Source organism: Nicotiana tabacum, chromosome 3 (assembly GCF_000715075.1).
Source record: "Nicotiana tabacum cultivar K326 chromosome 3, ASM71507v2, whole genome shotgun sequence".
Lineage (NCBI taxonomy): Eukaryota > Viridiplantae > Streptophyta > Magnoliopsida > Solanales > Solanaceae > Nicotiana > Nicotiana tabacum.
Window position 1 is genome coordinate 187349203 of NC_134082.1, and position 21666 is coordinate 187370868.

Genomic DNA, 21666 nt, shown 5'->3' on the forward strand with positions numbered 1-21666 from the left:
GCTTAAATCTTTTCTGCTACTTTTTCTAGTCAAAATGAGGTTGAAAGTGTGCGCTAGTTTGCAAATTTGAATGGCTCAGTCACTACTAGAAGTCTTTTATAAGGATCTAATATGGTAAGTTGAACGGATATCTTGATTTGAAGATTAAATCTGCTAAAAATGGTAAACCTTGGGATGAGATATGACAATTCTAATGAGGTTAGACTCGATTACTGTTGAAACTTATTTCATGTTATTAGTAAATTAGCACAATTCATATTCTGGTCATGGAAGTTTCCTTTATCCTATGATTTGAATTTAGTGAAAAAGTATATATGTATGGAAAATACGAGAAGTAAAAGCAGATTAAAGTTACGTCACTTAGAAAGCTCAAATAGTTCGAACCTGTGGATTATTTGGTGTTAGATTTTGTAATTTCATTCAAAGGACTTCAAGTTCACCATCATGGCAAATGGATTCATGTGGTTCACAACTCTCTCTTGGTTAAGTGTTTAAAATCTATGTAAATTAGTTCACTGAGTTGAATTATGTATATGTTTGTGATCTTTAAATGTTCGGGGCAGGAGAGGTTAACCTAGTTGTAGATTTTCGTCCTTAGTTTTAGTTTCACAGTAGTTTTAAAAGCTTTAATATTGTGTTTGGATACTTGGAATGTTTCTGTGGTTCAAGTCATGATTGAAAGCTCTTTTGTAAATAAACAACTTGCAAAGAGTTAAGGGATTAGGAAGTCTCGTCAATTATATTAAGAGTCTTCCTGAGTTAAATAGTATTGCTTTATTAGAATTCTCTGTTGCAATTCTCATTTGCTTTAAGTGCTTTCATTGTTTGAATGCTTATGCTGCCTACTTGTTCGGTTAGCAGTAACTTCTTTATTTGTTGTATAGGAATGGAGATGGCCGGTTAAAAGGAAGTGGGCTTAAAGTTAATTTTTATCTCTTTAGTTTTACTTATTTTACTTCTATTACATTGTCCGTTAGAAGCATGCTTAGGCCGACCACACTTGGGTAGGCAAGCCTTAGGATTTTGTTCGTTTCGAGGCGAGAGATCGTTCCCTTAGTTAAATTTATCCGAGGAATGTCCCGAAGGATTTGTATATATTTTATTTCGGGGTATGCTTCAAAGAATTTGTATTTGGAGATCGATAGTAGAATTTATAGTATTTTTACTTTATTTTCATTTTTCTTTTTCTTTTATTTAGGTGGGGACGACCTCGAGCCTCTTGTGTGTTTATTTTCCCTTTTTGTGCTTTCTACCTCAATTGAATATTTTTAGAAGCCAACTTGATCAAGTATGCAACCGTACTAGTTACGGGACTAGGGGAGTGTCTAACACCTTCTCCCCAAGTCAAATGAACCCCCTTACCCAAATCTCTGGTATAGACTTAGTTTTGGAGTCCAAAGTGTTTAAAAAGGAAAAATCATTTTTACAAAACGGTAACCTGGCACACCGAAATCAAATGTCAGGTGGTGACTCTGAGTTAATCCTTTTGAACACAATTTTTGTCACTTTCTAATTGAAAATCCTTTTGAGCTTTGCGAAATCTTTTTTAATATTTTTAAGAGGGATAGTGAAGTTGGTAAAAAAAAGGGGTGTGACACACACTATATAAAGAAGATTTATTTTATTATGTTATGACTCATATGTGTTTGAGTTATATTATAAGGTGTTTACTGTAATTTAATCTTGATTATAGTATTATTAATACTAAGGGGTCGTTTGGTAGGAGGTATTAGAAAAAATAATGCAAACATTATCTCTATGCATTATTAATACCTTGCTTGGTATATTTTTTCAACATGTGTATAACTAATACTTGTATTAGTTATACATCATACTTGGTATTATCCTATGCATTAGTAATGCATAGAAAACCATGACATTAGTAATACCAAGGCTATTAATGCATGCATTAGTATGTTTAAAGACAAAATTGTCCTTAAAGTCCTTTAAAGCGAGAGAATATGGAGGACATTTTTGTAAACAACTATTTTTCTTAAAAATTATGCAATGCATTATAATTTTAATACACCACACCAAACAATAGATAAGAAATAATATATGTACAACTAATACTTGCATTACTAATACATACATTACTAATATACCTTATTCCACATTATTCTTATACATCCTACCAAACCACCCCTAACTGTGCGAGATTACCGAATACTAAATAGATGACCTAAAAACGCAGCAATCTGTTGGTTTGGCCCCCATTAGATCACGAAAGTATACACCGACAAACACTAATGCGATTCGCACAAATTTCCAGAAATATTTTATAAAATATTTAATAGGCAAAATTTGGTATTGGCAAACAAAAACAAATTTCGAAGTATACAGGTATTTTTTTTATAAAATTATGTGAGTGTTTTCAAAAGGTTTTTCACAACTGCACTTTTCAACCAAAAAAGAATCTTTTTTCCGAGTAAACCTTAACCGGGCAAGTTTGGTACTTAATTGAGTTAATAAGAAAATCCCTAGTTAAGGATGTTTATATAAGGAAAATTATGCTACAATACTTTGCAAAATAATTTTTTTAAAGTAAATGTCCGCAGATAAACGTTGAGTTTCTATTTAACTAAGTTCAATTAATAAAGTTAATCTAGACTTCTAACTAATTTTGAAGAGAACTTGCTTTTTATTATTCGAACATACCAACTAGTTATGAAATTAGATTGATAGCCTTCACCCATGTTCTAGCTCGCCCGAGAGCTAAATTTGCCTCAATTATTTGTCTCCTTCCTTCAGTCTTTTTCCCATCATCTAACACTATATAGTTTAAGAATTTGCTGAGCTTCTTGTGGATCAATGTCACTATCCTTCTTTGTATCATTTACTAAAAGAATGATTTCATTATTGCTTATTCTAGCAAAATCACCCATCGGAGCCATTAAGGCGTATTTTCAAAAGCCCTAATCAACACTCAGTAATAATGCAGGAATATTTTGAGTTCATGACCGGTCCCAATTTGCAAAACATACTAATGTTACTTCCCAAATTAGTATTTAGATAATTACATTACTTATACTGCTAAAGTTATTAAGTTTAAATTGATGTTAAAATTTTAATACAAACATAATCTTTTCGCATACTTCAACAAATATTGAATCTCAGCCCCCTCTAAGACAAACAATTACTGAACACACTTTTCCTAACCACAACTAACATTTAATTTGCCCCTGTCACAATTTTTTTAGTTTGGTTTCAGGTAGGGGTGTCAATGGTTCGGTTCGGACGGTTATTTTGTAAATTTTGTACCATACCAATTTTTTGGTTATTCTATTAAATATAACCAAAATTAGATTTTTTGAAACCGTCCGAATCATATCGGTTTCTCTTCGGTATCGGTACGATTCGATTAATTTTCGATTTTTTTTATATGTCATGTAAAAGTCACTAGTAAAAGTAGAATGGAATAACATACGTACTTTTATAGGACTTAGCAAAACTCTCTGGATATTTTTACATTTTAAAGGGTGATGAATTAAGAAAATATGAAAGATGGCTAGAATATAGATCCATCAACTACTCTACAACAACGTAAAAGAAATTAAACAAATTAATATATAGAAAATATAAATCACTCAAGTGGAAAGATATTAACCAAGATGAGACTGATACTCAAGAATAAAGTCTATAGAAGATTAAATATTCAAAAAGATAAATCTAAATCATACGAAAGAAAACATAGTCAATATATCGTAGTTTGCTACTCATAATCGCTACAAATACATTATGTCTTGCTAGTGAATATGCTGAAAATAATTTAGTTTCAATGGGATAGCATAATAGGTTTGGAAATTATAATTTTAATTTTATTACTTTTTGGCTTGTAATTGTTTTCATAATTCTAAGACACAAGGAAAATTTAATAATTTATTATTTTTAAACTTAATATATAAATATATTTTTCACATACAAATTTATTCGGTACGGTTCGATATTTTTTTCGGTTTATTTTCATAAAATAAAAAACCTACCCTAATTATCGGTACGGTTATAGATTTATATAAAAACCTACGGTTTTATTAAAAAAAAAAACTAAAAATCGGTTCGATTCGGTACGGTACGGTTCGGTCGATTTAATCGATTTTTAAATATCCATTTACACCCCTAATTTCATTATAATGTCTAAGATGCTATGTATGGGCGTGTGTATGTATTTCCATTGTGTCCTAATACGCACGTATATGTCTTATAGATGTCAATTGATTAGATATAATCCGAAAAAGAAAAAATTAAGGTGAAATTAGTCTATGTAACACTATCACGCAAATAGAACCAAAGAGGAAACTACTTGTGAAGATTTCTTACTTTAGTCATATATTAAGGACCCGTTTGGCCATAGATTTTGCCAAAATATATTTGGAATTTTTTGACAAATACATATTTGGTAATAGATTTTATTTACATTTTGGCAAATTCCCAAAACCCAAATCCCAGAGTTGGTTTTGGCCCAAAATATCACTATTACATTTTTTAAAAATTGCCCAAAACTTTTATATTTGATAAAAGAGCGCACCATTTATTATTTTGCAACAATGCTGCTTTGTCTTCTCAGTCATCTGATAGTGTATTATGTAGTTCATTATAAAAATAATAATTTTGTACCAAATTTATTTATGTTCAGGACTATGGTTTGCGATAATATAATGAATGTTATTGATAAAGGTTCCATTGGATAATTGTGATAATTTTTAGAACTTATGGGTATAAGTCATGTTTCATGTTTTTTTTAAAAAAAAGTGAAACATGTTTTAACAACTTATGCCCAAATATATTTTCATCTTCAAATCAAATTTCACCGAAATCAAATTTTTCAAAACGCAAACGCTAACTAAAGGGTCGTTTTGTTGGAGGGATTAGTAGAAAACATAAATTCAGTATAAAATTATGGTATCATTTATCCCCCTTTTCTTTTGGTTATGGTCAAAATGTGTTAGCGATGAGATCAATTTATTTCTATATCTGGCATGAGTAATCAATTAAAATAGATTTTTGTCATGCATCAACTAGATTAGCGTCATTTTTATTTTTTTACCACTAAAACATATATGAATTAAGCAGCTTAGTTAGATATGCTCTTAATTTAAACATAATAATTACAATTGATCTCTCCATGAAACAAAAGAGAAAGATTTCGCATTTCCTAAAGTCATAACTAATAATACTTGTATAATTTATACCTCAACTTAGGTGTTATCGTGTACCATAAGCAATATGAAATAACTAATATCCGTATTAACTATAAGTATATATTAATTTTCTAATAATAATAATAACTATATTAAAAGTTTGAAATTTATATTTACTGAAACCTAAAGCTATTTACGTATTTTAACTTGGCGTAATAATTATCATGTTTCACTTTTACTGAATGATTATTATTTGATATAATTATTGTTAAGTTATTTGTTAATGTAAGAATTTCGTTAGTATATAAAAGATAAACTCTATAATTTGTATATAACTAATCTATAAAACAAGTGACTCCTAACACCGCATTGACACTACTTCCTTCAACAAAAAGGAAAAAGAAAACTCACTCCAATTAAAAGAACAAAAAGATTTTTAAAAACAAAGAGAAAGTGTATATGAATCATAATGATGTACCCAAATTAAAAATAAACAAAGGTCTATATATACTCGAGTATCATAATGGGATCTACAATTGTACATGTGTACTACCTCTATACGTTGTCGATATTCCGAGGACACATACGCACAAATCACTTTAGCAAACAACATACCAACAATATTTTATTATTTATGTAATTTAATAGTACAATGTACAGTAACAATTTCTGCATATTTTAATTAAAGACTAATAAAGTATAACAGGAAAAGAAAGTAGGAATAAAAGGAAAAAGGAGGTGATTACAGGTGCATTATTCCAGTAGTAGTAGAACACAGCAAAGGAAAGACCCTCCTTAAAACGAGGTACTCTCCGACAATATCGGCTCTCTCTATAAGACTCTTTCCTTTCTCCTTTAACCCCACCCCCTCCACCCTATACCCCCATACCTACTGCCACCGGCCACCCTTGTGTTCCCTTCTCTCCATAGCTACTGCTTACCTATACATACATATAGCTTTTGTCCCTAATATTCTGTTTTGCGACAAATACTGAACTTGGTTCTTTAAAGTTTACTCCTTTTTCACTTTCAAGAATCTGAAGCTGTTTTTTTGGTTCAAACCCTTTGTTGGGTTTTCAGTTCCTGAGCCTGAGGTATGTTTTTCAATCTTTTTCTTGGTTTTTGGTGCTGCCATGGAGGTTGTTGTGCAATTACAATTAAGCCCATGGTGGTGTTGCGTGAGCTGATCAGATTTATTAGCTTTTTAGTTGTATTGATGTTAGTGTATGCTTAATTAATTGTTATTTAAGTATGCATTTAATGTTTCAGTGTTGTAATCTTGAAAACAAATTTGTCCAAGTAACGTTTTCCTGTTCATTTAATTTTCTCCCCTGTTTTTCTGAATTCCTTTTATTTTTTTGGATCCTGTTGAAAACATCAGTTTCTTTCACTAATACTTTGAATTCGTTATGGGGTCGTGATTTTATTTGTAAAACGTAGAAAAAAAGTAGAGTGTTAGGAATTTCACCGTCTTTTCTTCTATTTTTATTTGGAATTACGATACTGTCAATTATAATAATCTTTTTGTAGAAAGACTGATGTTTCTTCTTTTTTTTCTGGTTCAATCATAGATAAATGTAGAACAATTCCTATTTGTTAGTTTGAAACTTCAAGTTGTCGGTTGGACCTTTTTAGGGGAGTCTTGATGTGAACTACAATTGTTGTTCAGAGAAATTGTGGCATACATGAAAATCAAACAAGGTGGCAACTGCTAGTGGAGTTTGTCAAATTTGCAAAACTCCTGCGTGTCACTTTAGTGTCATATTCTCTATTATATGCAAGTTAGACATCTTACCAATTGACAACACAACCTCTTTTAAAAAAGATTTTCTTTTTCTTTTTTCAGTCGGTTTGTGGGTGGGGTTGGATGGAGGGAGTGAATGATTTGCCTGGTAATAGTTGGCTACTGTCTGAACTTGCAACTACTTTGTTTTTGTTGATAACGGTGGTGTACGCGCCAATTTCGACACCTCGATTATTCCACATGCTATCTTCCACCCGGTAAATTTATCCACCCACGCTTACACAGATGGAAAGAAGTTACCTAGCCTTTTTATCTTTGCTGGTTGTCCCATAGTTTTGACCTACTTCATTCCCCTAATTGCTGGTCTCCCATAGTTTTCACCCACGTCATTCACCGCTAGGCCATGCCAAGCAACCAGTAGGGTCCCTAGAATGCAAAATGACCTGTCATTTCACGGCATATATCGCATCCTGAGTCTTGATTATGTACTTGTGTGGGTTACTCGTCATCTTATGACCTGTTCAGGTTTTAGAATGTTGGTGGCTAGACCCTTTTTGGTTTCTGTCCATAAAAGGTACCATAAAAAAGATTGTTTAGAGATTTATGTGCTTTGATAGCAGGTTAAATAGGCTGAGTGAGGAGAGCTACTAGGCCATCTTATGCAGATTTTAATATCATCTAGTATTCCAACAACAACAACCCAATATAATCCCACAATTGGGGTCTGGGGAGGGTAGGATATACGCAACCTTACCCCTTACTCTGGAAGGGCAGAGAGGTTGTTTCCGATAGACCCTCGGCTAAGAAATCATCTAGTATTCCAGTTGTGATCAAACTAATAGCTAGCACAACATTCTTTTCCTTCTGTACGTTGTTTGCTAGATTGGGAGTTCCTTTGGAGATCCTGTACTAGAAACAATGTTTATCAGCTTATGGATTGAAGAAAGGATATAATTGTCAATGTCTATATTTTGAGTAGATTCTTTGTTAACATTAGTCGTTCATAAGTGTGTTTTTGGTGCAGCTTACAATGAGAGCTTTTTCGATTTTATATTCGCCCTCAACAGGCATTTAATTTATGGCAGTGCTTCTGATGAAGAAGAGGAGTGTGTTCCTTGATGGGGTATGTTAATGCATTGTGGTTAGGAATTACTAATGACCTGATTATCTGGGCAAATAATGCATATGTTTATTATATGTAACTTGTAAAAAAATCGCAGGGAGCATGTGGAGTAAAGATGAGACAGCTACCATTTATGGGGATCATCTGTATAGTTATGTTGTTTATTGTATATAGGACCACTAATTATCAGTATCAACAAACAGAGGTATGAGTGCTTGTACTTGTATTGATTTGCTAACATTTGCTACTTCTGTTTTTGATATTTAAACTGTTGAATGTGAAAGAATAAGAGATATGTTTCCTTTTAGGTAATACGGAGAAGCTGGCTGATACATTTTTGGCATTTAAGTTTCTATTTTGACCTTCTAATTCTGCTTTACCTGAACCTTGATACAGTTTTGCTGATGAACATTTTCTCTTCCCTGTTTACCTTTTCAGATAGAGTCGAGGTTGGATCCATTTTATTCTTCGCAGGTAGTTATGTTTTTGTTTCGTACTTAAAATTTTCTAGCTTTCTATACCTTACAGCACAAGGTAGAGGCAATAGGATTGGCTTTTCGAAGCCAAAAATTTTAATTCATCAATGGCATTTCTTGCTATCTAAATTGACCGATGCTGAACATAAAAAAGCAACGGGGCGCTATAAGCGGTAGAGTGTCCTCAGCATGATCTGCTTAGGTTCAGCACCTAAAATAGAACTTTCTGGCTTTTGTGTGAACTAGCTTGCCCATATAAAATTCTCATGTCACTTGGATGCCATTTATTCTTTCAACCAGGACCCTAGTTTGGATATGAGAAGTTTGAACAGTTTGCCTCGTGGTATTATCCAAGCAAGATCAGATCTTGAGTTAAAGCCTCTGTGGTCAACAAGTAGTTCGAAGTCAAAGGCAAAGGTCTTACTCTACCCTTTAACTCTAAAAAAATAGAGCAACCGTCTTTTGATGCTGATATGTTATTTGTTACCATGCTTATCCAAGATATTAGACCATCTCTTCCCCTCGCTGGGTTGTCTATCACTCTTTCCTCCAGGCTGCGTGCATCTAATTTGTGGCAATGTTATGTCTCCATTTTCAGGCTAGCAATTCTAGCTGCCATAACTTGTTGGCAGTTCCAGTTGGCATTAATCAGAAGAGCAATGTTGACGCTCTTGTCCAAAAGGTATAACATCTAATTTAAGTTTCTTACGACAACAGTTCTGTTTTTAGTAATTTCTGACTTCACTACCTTATTTTTATCTGTAGCCTAATTTTGTGATATTCAGTTTCTTTCAGAGAATTTTACTGTCATTCTATTCCACTATGATGGTAATGTTGATGGGTGGGAGGACCTCCAATGGAGTAAAGATGCCATTCATATTGTTGCTCACAATCAGACGAAATGGTAAGAAACACACTCTATATTTTATCATGGATTAGAAAATTTTACGCACCTTGACTTGCAATTTTGGCGTGATTTAGAAGTGCCGTTCAACTGACGTGCAGTGTGATTTCAGTGAAAGCAGAGTAATACTTTGTCCATTAGTTGCTTGAAATTAGGATGTGCTGTTCATTAATATAAAGCTTATTGTTTACTAATCCAAAAAAGTTGCTGGAAATTAGCCTGCATCATAATAACCATCCATGAAACCCTGCGACCCTTTGCTGAACAAATGATGACATATTGTTCTTTAAGGACCTAATATGGCCTCCTTTTTTATGCAAAGTTTTCTTGCTGAGGAGCTCTGCATGTAGCTTGTATGGTTTATGCTAAATAGTATCTCCCCATTGGTGTGCATTAATTTGATGCAGGTGGTTTGCAAAGAGATTTTTACATCCTGCAGTTGTTTCAATCTACGATTACATTTTTCTTTGGGATGAAGATTTGGGCGTGGAGAATTTCCATCCTGGAAGGTAGGATGATTAAACAAGTTTGCTGTTGGACTTTTGTTTATCTTAATTTTTTTTAATCTACCAATAGATATATTTGATACAAGTCATTCACTCCTGGTGAGTATTGTGAATAATGATCCTATGAACTTGTTTTATAGAAATAAGCAGATGTAATCATTTGACTCAATATATGCACTTGATGCAAGTCACTTACTCCTGGTGGATTATTGTGAATAATGATTTTATGAACACCTTTTTTAAAGAAATAAGCAGTCATTTTAAACATAAATCAGTAGTGATTTTGTTTCTATAATCCTGAATATTTTTCTGTTCTCTTTTATTTCAAGCATTCGGCGTCAAAAGTCGTGACATGTTTCCCCGTCATTCCAAGCTTCTAGGAGATGAACTATTTGCAGTTGCTTCATTTAGTATCTACAGTTTGTTGCATTTACATTATCAAGTCAATGGGTGTTTTCTATAACGTACTCTGTTAACCATGCTTCCTTTTTAGGGAGTTTTCCTAGAAGGATGTTTGTTATTTACCATAATAACACCAATTTTTATACGTCTCTTTGTTAATTATAAGTTTCTTTCAATTGCATCCTTTTGTTATCTAGGTACCTTGAAATTGTGAAATCTGAAGGACTGGAAATTTCTCAGCCTGCTTTAGACCCGAATTCTACTGGTATCCACCATAGAATCACAATACGAAGCAGAACAAACAGGTTCCACAGGTACGTCTGTCTGGTGATCCAACCGGGCAAATTCAACCTTTTGGTCCGCCTCTTTTGGGTGAATACTGATGCACAAATCCTTTTTGCAGAAGGGTCTACGATATTAGAGGTAGTACAAAGTGTTCAGACGAAAGCGAAGGTCCCCCATGCAGCGGGTAAGCTAAAGCAATTAATTGATCAGACTGTTATTAGCCTTTGGTCATTGGTTGGTTAGGATGAGCTTTTGCATTCAGTTGTTGATGATCAAGTTGACCCGTGGTTGGCAAGTTGACCCTTTGTTATATACTCTCTATTCCTACAATTTTGTTCTACAAAAAAGATTTTGAGAATATTTAACTTCTCTAGTGCCTTCAGTAGATGAGAGTTCTTCCAGAAATTTTCTGTACCATGTCATTAACAGAATGGGTTTATTCCACTGTCCTTTTATAGATTTGTGGAGGGAATGGCTCCGGTCTTTTCAAGATCTGCGTGGCTTTGTGCTTGGCATCTGATACAGGTAGAACTTGGTTTCTCTCTGAGCTGAGGTCAGACCACTTTTAGACCATTATTAAAGCAACATATACACTTAATTATAACATAATCAGGTATAGGACTGTAAATTTGATATTTGGATTTATTGATTTGAAAGAGGCAGGCAAAGTATTCTATAATTGTTTGGATTGAGTGCTTGAGTTTTTGTTACTTTGTTTATTTGATCATCCCAATGAATGGTACCTTCTAAGAATTCTGGCAACTAAAGATTAGAATTCAACTGTGTGTGCCTGTGTTCTATGTTACATTTTACTTATTGGGGTGAGGAGAAGTGTTCTCTTAGAGATGAGATGACTATGTCTTGTTTGTATTGGAACTTAAACTGTTTCTTTAAATTGTTGTATTTTCTCATCTTATGATAATTTTTATTTTCATTTTGGGTTGAAATGCTCTTATACTGTTAACGTGCTTTAACTTAAATTAGCAAAGCTCAACTAGGTACTTGGATTACTTTTCACTTGCACTTTTGATATTTCACCAGGACGCACTATCTGCTTGTTCATACTCCTAACTAGTTTCATTTTCCGGTCTTGTACTGATTCATCCTGTTTAATTAAGCTTCTGCTTGTTCACACTCCTAACTAGTTTCATTTTCCGGTTTCGTACTGATTCATCCTGTTTAATTAAGCTTCTAATCGTTGCTCTGTCCTGTCAGAATGATCTCGTTCATGGGTGGGGAATGGACATGAAACTTGGTTATTGTGCACAGGTGAGTTAACTTTTTTGTGGCTGCTAAATTTTGGTTTACTTCTTTTCGACTTGTGAATTTACAATATGGACCTCTCATCCGTCCCTGTGAATGCTTTTATGTTTGTTTCCGCTGATGGTGGACTAGTTTTCATGTCTGTCTGCTTTAGAGTGTACTGTAGGAGTTCTGGAATTTAAATTGCTATACATTTCTCTTTCCTCTCTAAAACTGCAGTTTCAAGTTTAATGTTCTTGAATCATTCCAAATTCATCTAACTCCTGGCTCACAAAAATATCATTACTTTATGACCTGTTTCAAGTTTAATTTTTTTGAATCATTCCTAATTCATCAAACTCCTCAAAAAAACATCATCAGTTTATCTCTTCGTTAAATTTGGTAGTTGCCTTTTTAAGGTGTTACAAAACATTTTTCGATGTTTATGTATTAGCTTGTAATGTTAGCTCTTTCAGTGTGGAAACAACAATTGCTAGCGTTTGCTGGCTATCTGAGATGAATAGCTGGGACTAGATGTCCCGGTGCCATTCCTTTTATGGGGCGTAAATTTTAGTAAAGCTAAACAGCCCGACTGCTTAACATAGCTAAACTTTTTGTGTTCTCATATCAACTGAAAATTTAGACTTCTTCTGTTCTTCATCATAGCCACTTCCTCTAGACTTAGATGCCATTAGGGCAGAGATTGATTGGATGCTTGATATGTAGATGTTGCTAATGTTCATCACCTTCAAGCACCATGGAGGTGGGTTAGTGTATTATTATTGCAGTTTAACAATAAGCTACTTGGGTTTTATTTGTGCTGAGGTTATATGGTAGGATGTTATTAATAGTTTCATCATTATTTCTCTTAAAGTGATGAGCTCATTAACAGCCCTATATCTTTTTTAATTTAAATACTGTAGGGAGATCGATCCAAAAAGGTGGGAGTAGTTGATAGTGAATATGTAGTTCACCAGAGTATTCAAACTTTGGGTGGGCAATCTTTGAAAAAGGTATTTTTCCTCCATTATTGAAGGCTAAAGGCTCATTTTTTGCGATTCTCATTAATCTTCTCAAGTATATCAGATAAGCTGTACTTACAGTCTACTACAGATAGAAGCTACGGTATAATCGTGTTGTTTGCTTCAATCTACCTACGTTAACCATACTCTTGTCTTTGTGCAGGATTCAAACCCTGAAGAGTCTGTGAAGGTATATGCCATTCTACTCTGTGCTTCGGCAGTTTGATTTTCTCAATATTTCTCAATATATATATCCGCTGCTGATGTTTTTGCTAATTCTTGTCCTTGATTTTCATTCTCATTTCCTTTGACCTACAGAGACACGTTGTTGACGTGAGATCTGAGGTGAGAGTCTTGCTTTGTACAATTTTGTATTTTCGTCCATTCAGTTATCTTTTGTATTTGATGACATTTCTAAGCTTTGCATGGGTATAGCTATAGCATCCATTGCTCTTGTTGTCTGCATTACAATCTGCCTTCCATCTAAGCTTATTTTCCGCTATCATCCCATTTTACAGATTCGGAGACAATCAACGTATGAACTGCAAATATTCAAGGACCGGTGGGCACGAGCTGTGAAGGAGGACAAAAAGTGGTCAGATCCATTTAAAACAAGGCAGAGACGTAAGCAATGGTATGAACAAAGGAGAAAATCAAAGGTTAGGCGTAGATGAGGTTTACAGGTTATCTGAAGTTCAATCAACGGGCATTCAATCACAACTGTTCCTACCAGATTCATCATACCTTGCAGTTTGTTCTTAAATTAGTCCCCATAATCAATGATTAGTTCATTATTTGAATAGGTTTAGTTTCTCCTAGTTTTTGTGCTGAATGTATTTATTAATTTTCTTCTTTAACATTTTTCTCTCGATTCTCTTACATGTACATCATTTTTTTGTAACTAGGCTTGGTTGGTGACCTCATATTGCCGTTGGTTTTAATTTCCATTTTCTTGTCTCGTAGGGACTAGGGAAGTTTTCTTTCAAATCGTGAGCCTTGGTCTTATGGGTGAATCTGATAACGTAGAGGAAAATAAATATCACAATATTGAAGTTACACTTGAAAATTGATAATTGAGAGGGCATAAAAGTTTTTTTTTTTTTTTTTGGGCAGAAAAGATTTATATCTGCAGTTAGAAGTTAATTTTATATTCCCAACAACGTTGAGGTAAAATAGCCTCATCTCAATTAAAAAAGACAATGAAAAAAGTAATGAAAAAACAAACGAGACGACAGCTGCCATAGTCAAAGATCATCTATAAGGGTAATCCTACTTGGAAAAAACCAAATCTAACATCCTAAGATTGACGATGAAATCGAATATTTCTGTTACTGGTTACTATTGAAGGATTTACTTCCCTGGATAGGAGAGCATGCAAGTAGAGATTAGGTAGAAGATTAGCCAGCTAGTCGAACGATTTATTTCTTTTTTTTGTACGAAAATATGACTAGTTTATTGCGGATTAAGTAGAAGGTGAGTAGCAGAGGCGGCTTAACAAAATCGGTGGCCTAAAGCCAAACCTTGATGAGTGGCCTTAAGTTATTTTTTCTATAAAAAAAAAATTAATCCATTGTACTTCTTTATAGTTAACATTATTATATATAAATAATATAACCATTTAGAAAAGAATCAAGTCTTTTTATATGATTGAGTATATTGATTAGAGTATTATCTTTTACTTATTTTAGCTTTCTTGCATACTTTTAATTCAAAAAATAAGTCTAAACCATCAATATCTTTCGTCGTTAAGGCAATGTATTTCCAAAATCTCGTCACCTAGTTATATCAAATTCTTATACTTCTAAATAGGAAACCAAAAATATTTTCATACGTTTCTAATTGTTCAAAATTTGAAGATTTATTTTCTTAGTTTATTAAAAAATATACTTTTTTTTACTTCAAAATATTCAAATTTTTAAAATTTAATTCATATACCTACTACTACTGAAAAATGGGGCCCCTGAAATTTTAGAGCCTAAAGCACTTGTTTTACTTGCCTTATGCTTCAGCCGGCACTGTTTCTAGGTTAAAATCTTGTAGCTAATTTTAAATTTATGTGGGAGAGCATATTTTATAGAGCATTATTATTATTATTATTATTATTATTATTATTATTATTATTATTATTATTATTATTATTATTATTATTATTATTATTATTATCTTTTTTAAAAAGAAAAATTATTACTTGTGTTGTTTTTTTTACTTTGTGTATCTTTATTTTTTTGTTTTTCTTTTCATTAGTATTTTCATCTTAGTTTTTTCTCTTGTATTTTTCAAACCTGTTTTGAAAATATTTTTCGTGAGCCGAGGATCTATTGCAAACAGCCTCTCTATCTCGCACAAATTTTTTTTTTCTCTACCTCACACAAGTTAGAAGTAAGATATGTGTACATCCTACCCTTCCAGATCTTGCTTGTGGGATCACATTGAGTATGTTGTTATTGTTGTTGTATCGAAGGATTTGCTACTATAGGATTTATTGATTTGTAATTCTAACGTTGGATGTACGATTAATTACAACTATTGAATGTGAAGTTCTAGATTGCCAAAAAATGATAGGAATGAACTCTGCTTTTTGACTCGTGATTTACTCACGAAATTATATATGGTTTGATAATATTTTCGCGTCTTACTAATTATATTATGGATTAATTATTTGTCAGGAGTATTACTCTATACCGTTGTCTTTTTGAGACAGTTTTAGAATGAATGGAGTCACTGAAATGAAACCCAACTTTGGGTTTAGTCAGGGGCGTATTTACATGATGGCAACACCGCTTCGTCGAATTTTTTTACTATTTGTATATATAAATATAATAAGTAAAACAGAAATACAAGATAAAACTATTAAAAGTGACACCACTTGCAACAAAACATCTTAGTAGTCTAGTGGTTGTTAGCTTCAAGTATTATGTGAGGGGTCTTGGGTTCAAACTCCCTTGGCTCCACAAAATATTTTTTGACTGTTACGGCCCTTTTACCAGAAATAGTGACACCACTTATAAAAAATCCTGCGTACGCCATTGGGCCTCACTTATGTCTATCGTTGAAAATTCCGATAATTTTGTAATCTGTTTTCAGACAAATGAATTGTAAGAAGTATGGACAATAACATTCTGGCTTTGTCTTAAACATTAGTATGTTTGTTTGAATTGTTGTCAATCCCCCATTATTCAGTGGATTTGCCCTTTTCTTTTTATTGTCTTTAACTTTGCTGGAAATTTTGAAAAGCATTTCCTACCACTTCAAAAATTTCTTTATTAATGTATTTTGAGTTTTTATATTATTCCTATGTTTAAAAACCTGACATATGGATGCCTAATATTATGCAGCCTCACCAAACGGTGCTATTAATTTTTCTTTTTAATTTTTAAGAATTTGGTTCGGCAAAAGTTCACACGGATATCAATCTTTGAAGACTGAATCATCTTTTGTTTTTCTTTTAATTTTGTAATATCCTCCGGTCAAAAAGATACTAGGAATAGAACTATGGCCCGTCATCACCAAAAAGTTGGTCTATTTTGATAACTGAGAAATTTCAACTTCCTTCCATGAATTCGAACAAAAATCGAAGCAGAGATGAAGGTTCTAGAAGAACGAGGAGGAGAGAAATATCGAAACTTTTACATTCAGCTATAAAAAATGATACAAGGTTACATTATTTACAATCAGTCCCACTATATATATAACTCAGGGACAAAATAATAAAAAGCAAATAATTAAACCTGCCTAATTGAGCCTGTTCTTCTAACGCAGTGTTTCTCCTTGCTCAGGTGTAAGATACGGTCTCCCCCCCCCAAGTTGGAAGTGAGGGCCAGAGGAACCCACTCCCAACTTGGACAAATGCTGCAAATGTGCCTGTCCAGGAAGGCTCTTAGTGAAAATATCCGCAAGTTGGGCACTAGAAGGGTATATAATGCAATAAAATCAAGCCATCTTGCAATTTCTCCCGAACAAAATGCCAGTCTAGCTCGATGTGTTTAGTCCACTCATGAGAGACAGGATTCTTTGCAATTTGAATGGCAGACTGATTATCGCAATAGACATCAATAAGAGTCAAATTAGTAACATCCATATCCTCCAAGAATTGACATAGCCAAGTTAATTCAGCCACCAATCTCCGAACAGACCTGTACTCTGCCTCCGCAGATGATAAAGAAACAATAGTCTGCTTTTTCGACTTCCAAGAGATAGGACATGACCCCAACGTAATAAAAAAACCACTAACAGATCTCCTGGAATCAAAGCAAGAAGCCCAATCCGAATCACAAAATGCAACCATAGAAAAAGAAGAATGAGAAGAGAAATGAAGTCTCAAACCAGACAAGCCTTTGATGTAGCACACAGTATGTAAAGCAGCATCCAAATGGGGTTGCTCGGGAGTCTGCATGAATTGACTAAGATGTTGAACCGTATAAGCTAAGTCAGGCCTAGTATGAGTTAAGAAATTGAGTTTGTCAATTAGCCTCATATAAAGGGAAGGATCAGAAAGCAAGCTACCTACATCAGAAAACAATTTCAGACCCAAAGGAAGAGGACTAGAGGTTGGCTTGGAATCAGTACACCCAAATTCCTCAACCAATTCGAGAGCAAACTTCCTTTGGTTCACCAAAATACCATCAGACACATACATGACCTCCAGACCAAGAAAGTTATGTAAAAAACCTAAATTCTTGATTTTGAATTGAACATCCAAAAAATTTTTAAGATGAAGGATGCCTTATATATTATTACCAGTTAACACAATATCATCTACATAGACCCCCAAATACACAGAACCAACAATTGAGTGTTTGAAAAACAGAGAATAATCATTCTTAGAATGTTGAAAACCTTTGGAATGTAAGACATCAGATAGTTTTGCATACCATTGTCTGGAATCTCGTTTGAGACCATACAAAGATTTGTTCAACTCGCAAACCAAATCAGAAGAAGTGACAACCATACCTTGAGGGACCTTCATATACACCTCCATCAAATCCCCATGAAAAAAACATTATTAACATCTAGCTGAAAAAGTTGCCACTGATTCTTGACAGCTATAGCTAAAAGACACCTGATAGTAGTCATTTTGATTACGGGAGAAAACATTTCTGTGTAGTCAATACCCTCCTTTTGGGTATCTCCTCTAATGATAAGCCTGGCTTTGAGCCTTTCGATAAAACCATCAACCCTATGTTTAATTTTATAAATCCATTTGCTGGAAATGACATGCTTCCCAACAGGCAAAGGAACCAAACTCCAAGTATTGTTTGCCTCTAAGGCTTCAAATTCCTTGGATATGGCTTCCTGCCATCCTGGATGCAAAGCTACCTGAGAATGGGATCTAGGCTCTTGCATAGTGTAAAGAGAGTTAATAAAGGATTGAGATTGGCATGACAAAGCGCAAATACAAACATGCTTCATATTGGTGTGAGCAGATCAAGTAAAACAGAAGAGAAGGAAGGGCAGGAAATATAAGTAGAGTTACACATAAAGTCTTGAAGATACCCAGGTCTTTGGTGAGTTCTGAATGACTTCCTCAATGGAAGAACTATAAGAATAGAAGAGGATGCAATAGAAGGTGTAGGATCATGAGTAGGAGTGAGTTGAGGCACATTAGAGGAAGATGGAGAAAGAGGAGGAGGAGAAGAAGAACCTGTAGGTAGAGATGAAGAGGAAAAAGAACTTGTAGGCATGGGCAAAGAGGAGGATTCTGGAGAAGGAAAAAAAGAAGAAAGATCAAGAGGGGGGAGGGGAGATGCAAGAAACTCAGAAGAAGGAGATGTTTGTTATAAAGCAAAAGGGAAAACAACCTCATAAAACACCACATCTCTGGACATCACAATCTGTTAAGTGACAGGATTTAATACCCTATAACCTTTCTTCCCAAAAGGGTACCCCAAGAATACACAAGGACTCCCTTGGTGAAAACTTATCCCTACCCCTTTTGAGTATTGAAATGTAACAAAGGCAACCAAAAGCCGTAAGATGATCATAAGAAGGAGGTGTACCAAAGAGAAGCTCATGAGGAGTTTTTCCTTGTAGGACAGAGTTAGGAAATCTGTTAATCAAATAGGTTGCAGTCAGAATACACTCCCCCCAATATTTCAAAGGCGCTTTGGATTGAAAAAGAAGTGCTCTTGCAGTTTCAAGTAAGTATCTATGTTTCTTTTCAACAATTCCATTCTAGACGTTTCTACATAAGATGTTTGATGAAGAGTTCCATTAGAGAGAAAAAAGGAAGAAGATTTATGACTTAATCCTAACTCAAGAGCGTTATCAGATCTCACTATCTTAACTCTGTAATTAAACTGAGTTTCAACTATGAGAATGAAAGATTTTAAAGCTGTGAAGGCATTGGATTTTATACTGAGAAGATAAGTCCAAGTAGATCTAGAATAATCATCAACCAAAGTTAAGAAATATCTATTCCCAGAATGTGTAGCAGTATTATAAGGCTCCCAAACGTCTACATGAATAAGAGCAAAATGACAAGTAGTAGTTGTTGAACTGGAAGGAAATGAGTTCCTTGTTTGTCTAATATGACAAGGAAATTGTTGAGTTGAAGGTACAGAAATGGAAAGTTTAGAAGAAATAGACTTCAACTTATTGTAAGGTAAATGTCCCAATCTATAATGCTACAAAGTATGCTTATCATTCTAAATGGAATTTACATACTTAAACTCAAAGATATTCTCACAGTTCTTGGAAATATTACATTTGGAACTAGGTACACATTTATTCAAAGGAACAAAGAGAGTTAAATGGATAAAACCATCACTAAGAAACTTTTCTGACTATAAGATATATAGCCCATCTACTTCACTACCAACTTCCAGTGGCCTCTTCGGAGAAGGTCCCTGCAGCAAGAAGCAAGTAGATTCACTAAAACAAACCAAGCCTTTAATTTGCTTGCATAGTTTGTGAACTGATACTAGGTTATACTAAAAAAAAGGAACATGCAACACATTGGGAAGTGAAAGTGTTTTAGACAAAGGAAGTGAACTTACTGAACGGTCATTTACCCTATAGCCATTAGGTAAGGCAACTAAATAAGGATCATGAAGGGGATTGATTTAAGAAAGAAGAAACAAGTTAGAAGTCATGTGATCCGTAGCCCCTGAATCTATGATCCAGGGTTTTTGAGACAAGGAATCAGATGAGGCAGATGAGACAGACTATGCAAAGCTGTTAGAATCTAAGTCAGTAACTTTACCTGCCAAGTTAGCAGAACCAATGCCTTCAGGAAGAGAAGAACCTTGAGACCCAACAACAACATTCTGCAGGAGCTGCATCAATTGACTCATCTGCTCCTTGGTTATTGCTCCTCCATATACAGTAGACTGTCCAGGTTCTGATCCAGTTCCTTCATCATTTTAAGAAGTTTGTACCATAGTAGCAGTTCTTTTAGCCTTCTGATTATGATTGAATCTATCCTGAAGTTGATTATTGTTGGGGTAACCATGCAACTTGTAACACCTATCAATTAGGTGCCCAGACTTTTTATAGTAGTTGCAAAATATAGTATTTTTTCTTCCATCTCCCACATACTTCTGTCCAGCCTTAAAGTCAATGTTGAATTTTCCACCATTGTTGCTATTTCTGAAATTCATGTTACGATTCTGATTATGATTGAAGCCTTGATTCTGAGTTTGAGGTTGTTGCTGCATGTTGTTACTTCCAGCAATGAGAAAAGCAACCGCAGTTATGAAGAACACACTTGCTTGTACTTCTCTATGTTTTTCTTCATGTACTAACAAAGAGTATGTCTCGGATAGACTAGGAAGTGGTGTCATCATGAGAATATTACCTCTTGATGCAGTGTAGGATTCATTTAGACCCATGAGGAACTGATACACTTTATCACTCTCAATCATACCAGCATTATGCCCTTTTGCTCCACATTTACACACACAATCACAATAATAGCAGGTCATAAAAGAATTAAAAATACTCAATTCATCCCATAGTTTCTTAAGTCTAGAGTAATATATTGCTATGTCACTATTCCCTTGTGTCACCCCAACCAAATCCTTCTTGAGCTGATAGATCTGAGCCCCATTAGGTTGACCATATTTGTCTCTCAAGTCATCCCACATGTCTTTTGCCGACTTAGAGTGCAGAACACTATTCTTTATTTGCATGGTTAAAGCAGTCAAAATCCATGTTCTAACTAAATTGTTACATCTATCCCAAGCTTTGTAAAGAGGTGAAGTAACAGAAGGTCTAGGGCATGATCCATCTGTGAAACCTATTTTGTTCCTAGTAGAAAGAGACATCAACATTCCCTTACTCCAATTCACATATCCTGTACTATCAAAATGAGTGGATACAAGAGAAATCCCCGGCACGTCACAAGAGGAAAATATAGTATGGATGTGAGAGATCAATAAGAGTGGTCACAGTAGACCCCGAATCTAGAGCAGTATTAAGTAAGTCTGTAATTGATGAATTATCTCCCATTGCAATAATTAGACAATCAAATAGACATGCAACAATTTGACAAAACTACTAAACTCACACATGTGCTGAGTGAGAAATCAGAGAACAAAAGAAATCAAAAGTTTTCCTTTTCGAATGACAGCCAAATAAAACCAGCTCTATCCAAAAAATCTACTTTAGCCGACTCGAAATGTGAATCAATCAGATGAAACCAGCAGAATCTCACAATGTTGTAGTAGAAACGTCCAGAAACAAAACCGCACGAAGTAAAACAACTCGCAAAACCATAGGAGAAATCGCAAAACTATAGGTTGCGTGATTCATCCCCAAACAATCTAAAAAACAGAAATTACGCCATCAGATGAAGAGCATTATTCAACCTTGCTCTGACACCATG

The 21666-nt window shown here is 34.3% G+C and overlaps 2 protein-coding genes across 2 annotated transcripts; one reads left to right on the forward strand and one right to left on the reverse strand.

Annotated features, from left to right (window-relative positions):
• Nucleotides 1-5858: 5858 nt before the first annotated feature.
• LOC107768767 (uncharacterized) lies at nt 5859-13789 on the forward strand. The gene is made up of 16 exons (XM_016587912.2): nt 5859-6232; nt 7907-8005; nt 8103-8210; nt 8444-8479; nt 8782-8898; nt 9080-9163; nt 9267-9385; nt 9793-9894; nt 10491-10607; nt 10697-10762; nt 11037-11103; nt 11794-11847; nt 12744-12833; nt 13006-13032; nt 13161-13187; nt 13361-13789. Exons 2-16 carry the CDS (start codon nt 7961-7963, stop codon nt 13514-13516), a joined length of 1215 nt encoding a protein of 404 aa, XP_016443398.1. The 5' UTR covers nt 5859-6232; nt 7907-7960; the 3' UTR covers nt 13517-13789.
• A 4458-nt stretch (nt 13790-18247) lies between these two features.
• On the reverse strand, nt 18248-21112 carry LOC142178446 (uncharacterized). The gene is made up of 6 exons (XM_075247969.1): nt 20290-21112; nt 20044-20193; nt 19661-19687; nt 19005-19296; nt 18803-18888; nt 18248-18540 (listed from the first exon to the last, which is right to left on the reverse strand). The coding sequence occupies exons 1-6, from the start codon at nt 21110-21112 to the stop codon at nt 18248-18250; spliced, it is 1671 nt and encodes a 556-aa protein (XP_075104070.1).
• Between the last annotated feature and the right edge of the window lie 554 nt (nt 21113-21666).

Coding starts and splice junctions, on each gene's coding strand:
- LOC107768767 (XM_016587912.2), top strand. CDS start 7,961: ATGGCAGTGCTTCTGATGAAGAAGAGGAGTGTGTTCCTTGATGGG. Junction 8,480..8,781: donor ATCCATTTTATTCTTCGCAG/GTAGTTATGTTT, acceptor TCTTTCAACCAG/GACCCTAGTTTGGATATGAG. Junction 12,834..13,005: donor GTGGGCAATCTTTGAAAAAG/GTATTTTTCCTC, acceptor GTCTTTGTGCAG/GATTCAAACCCTGAAGAGTC.
- LOC142178446 (XM_075247969.1), bottom strand. CDS start 21,112: ATGTTGATGTCTCTTTCTACTAGGAACAAAATAGGTTTCACAGATGGA. Junction 20,194..20,289: donor TAGGTGTTACAAGTTGCATG/GTTACCCCAACA, acceptor AAAATGATGAAG/GAACTGGATCAGAACCTGGA. Junction 18,889..19,004: donor GAAACGTCTAGAATGGAATT/GTTGAAAAGAAA, acceptor TTTGATTAACAG/ATTTCCTAACTCTGTCCTAC.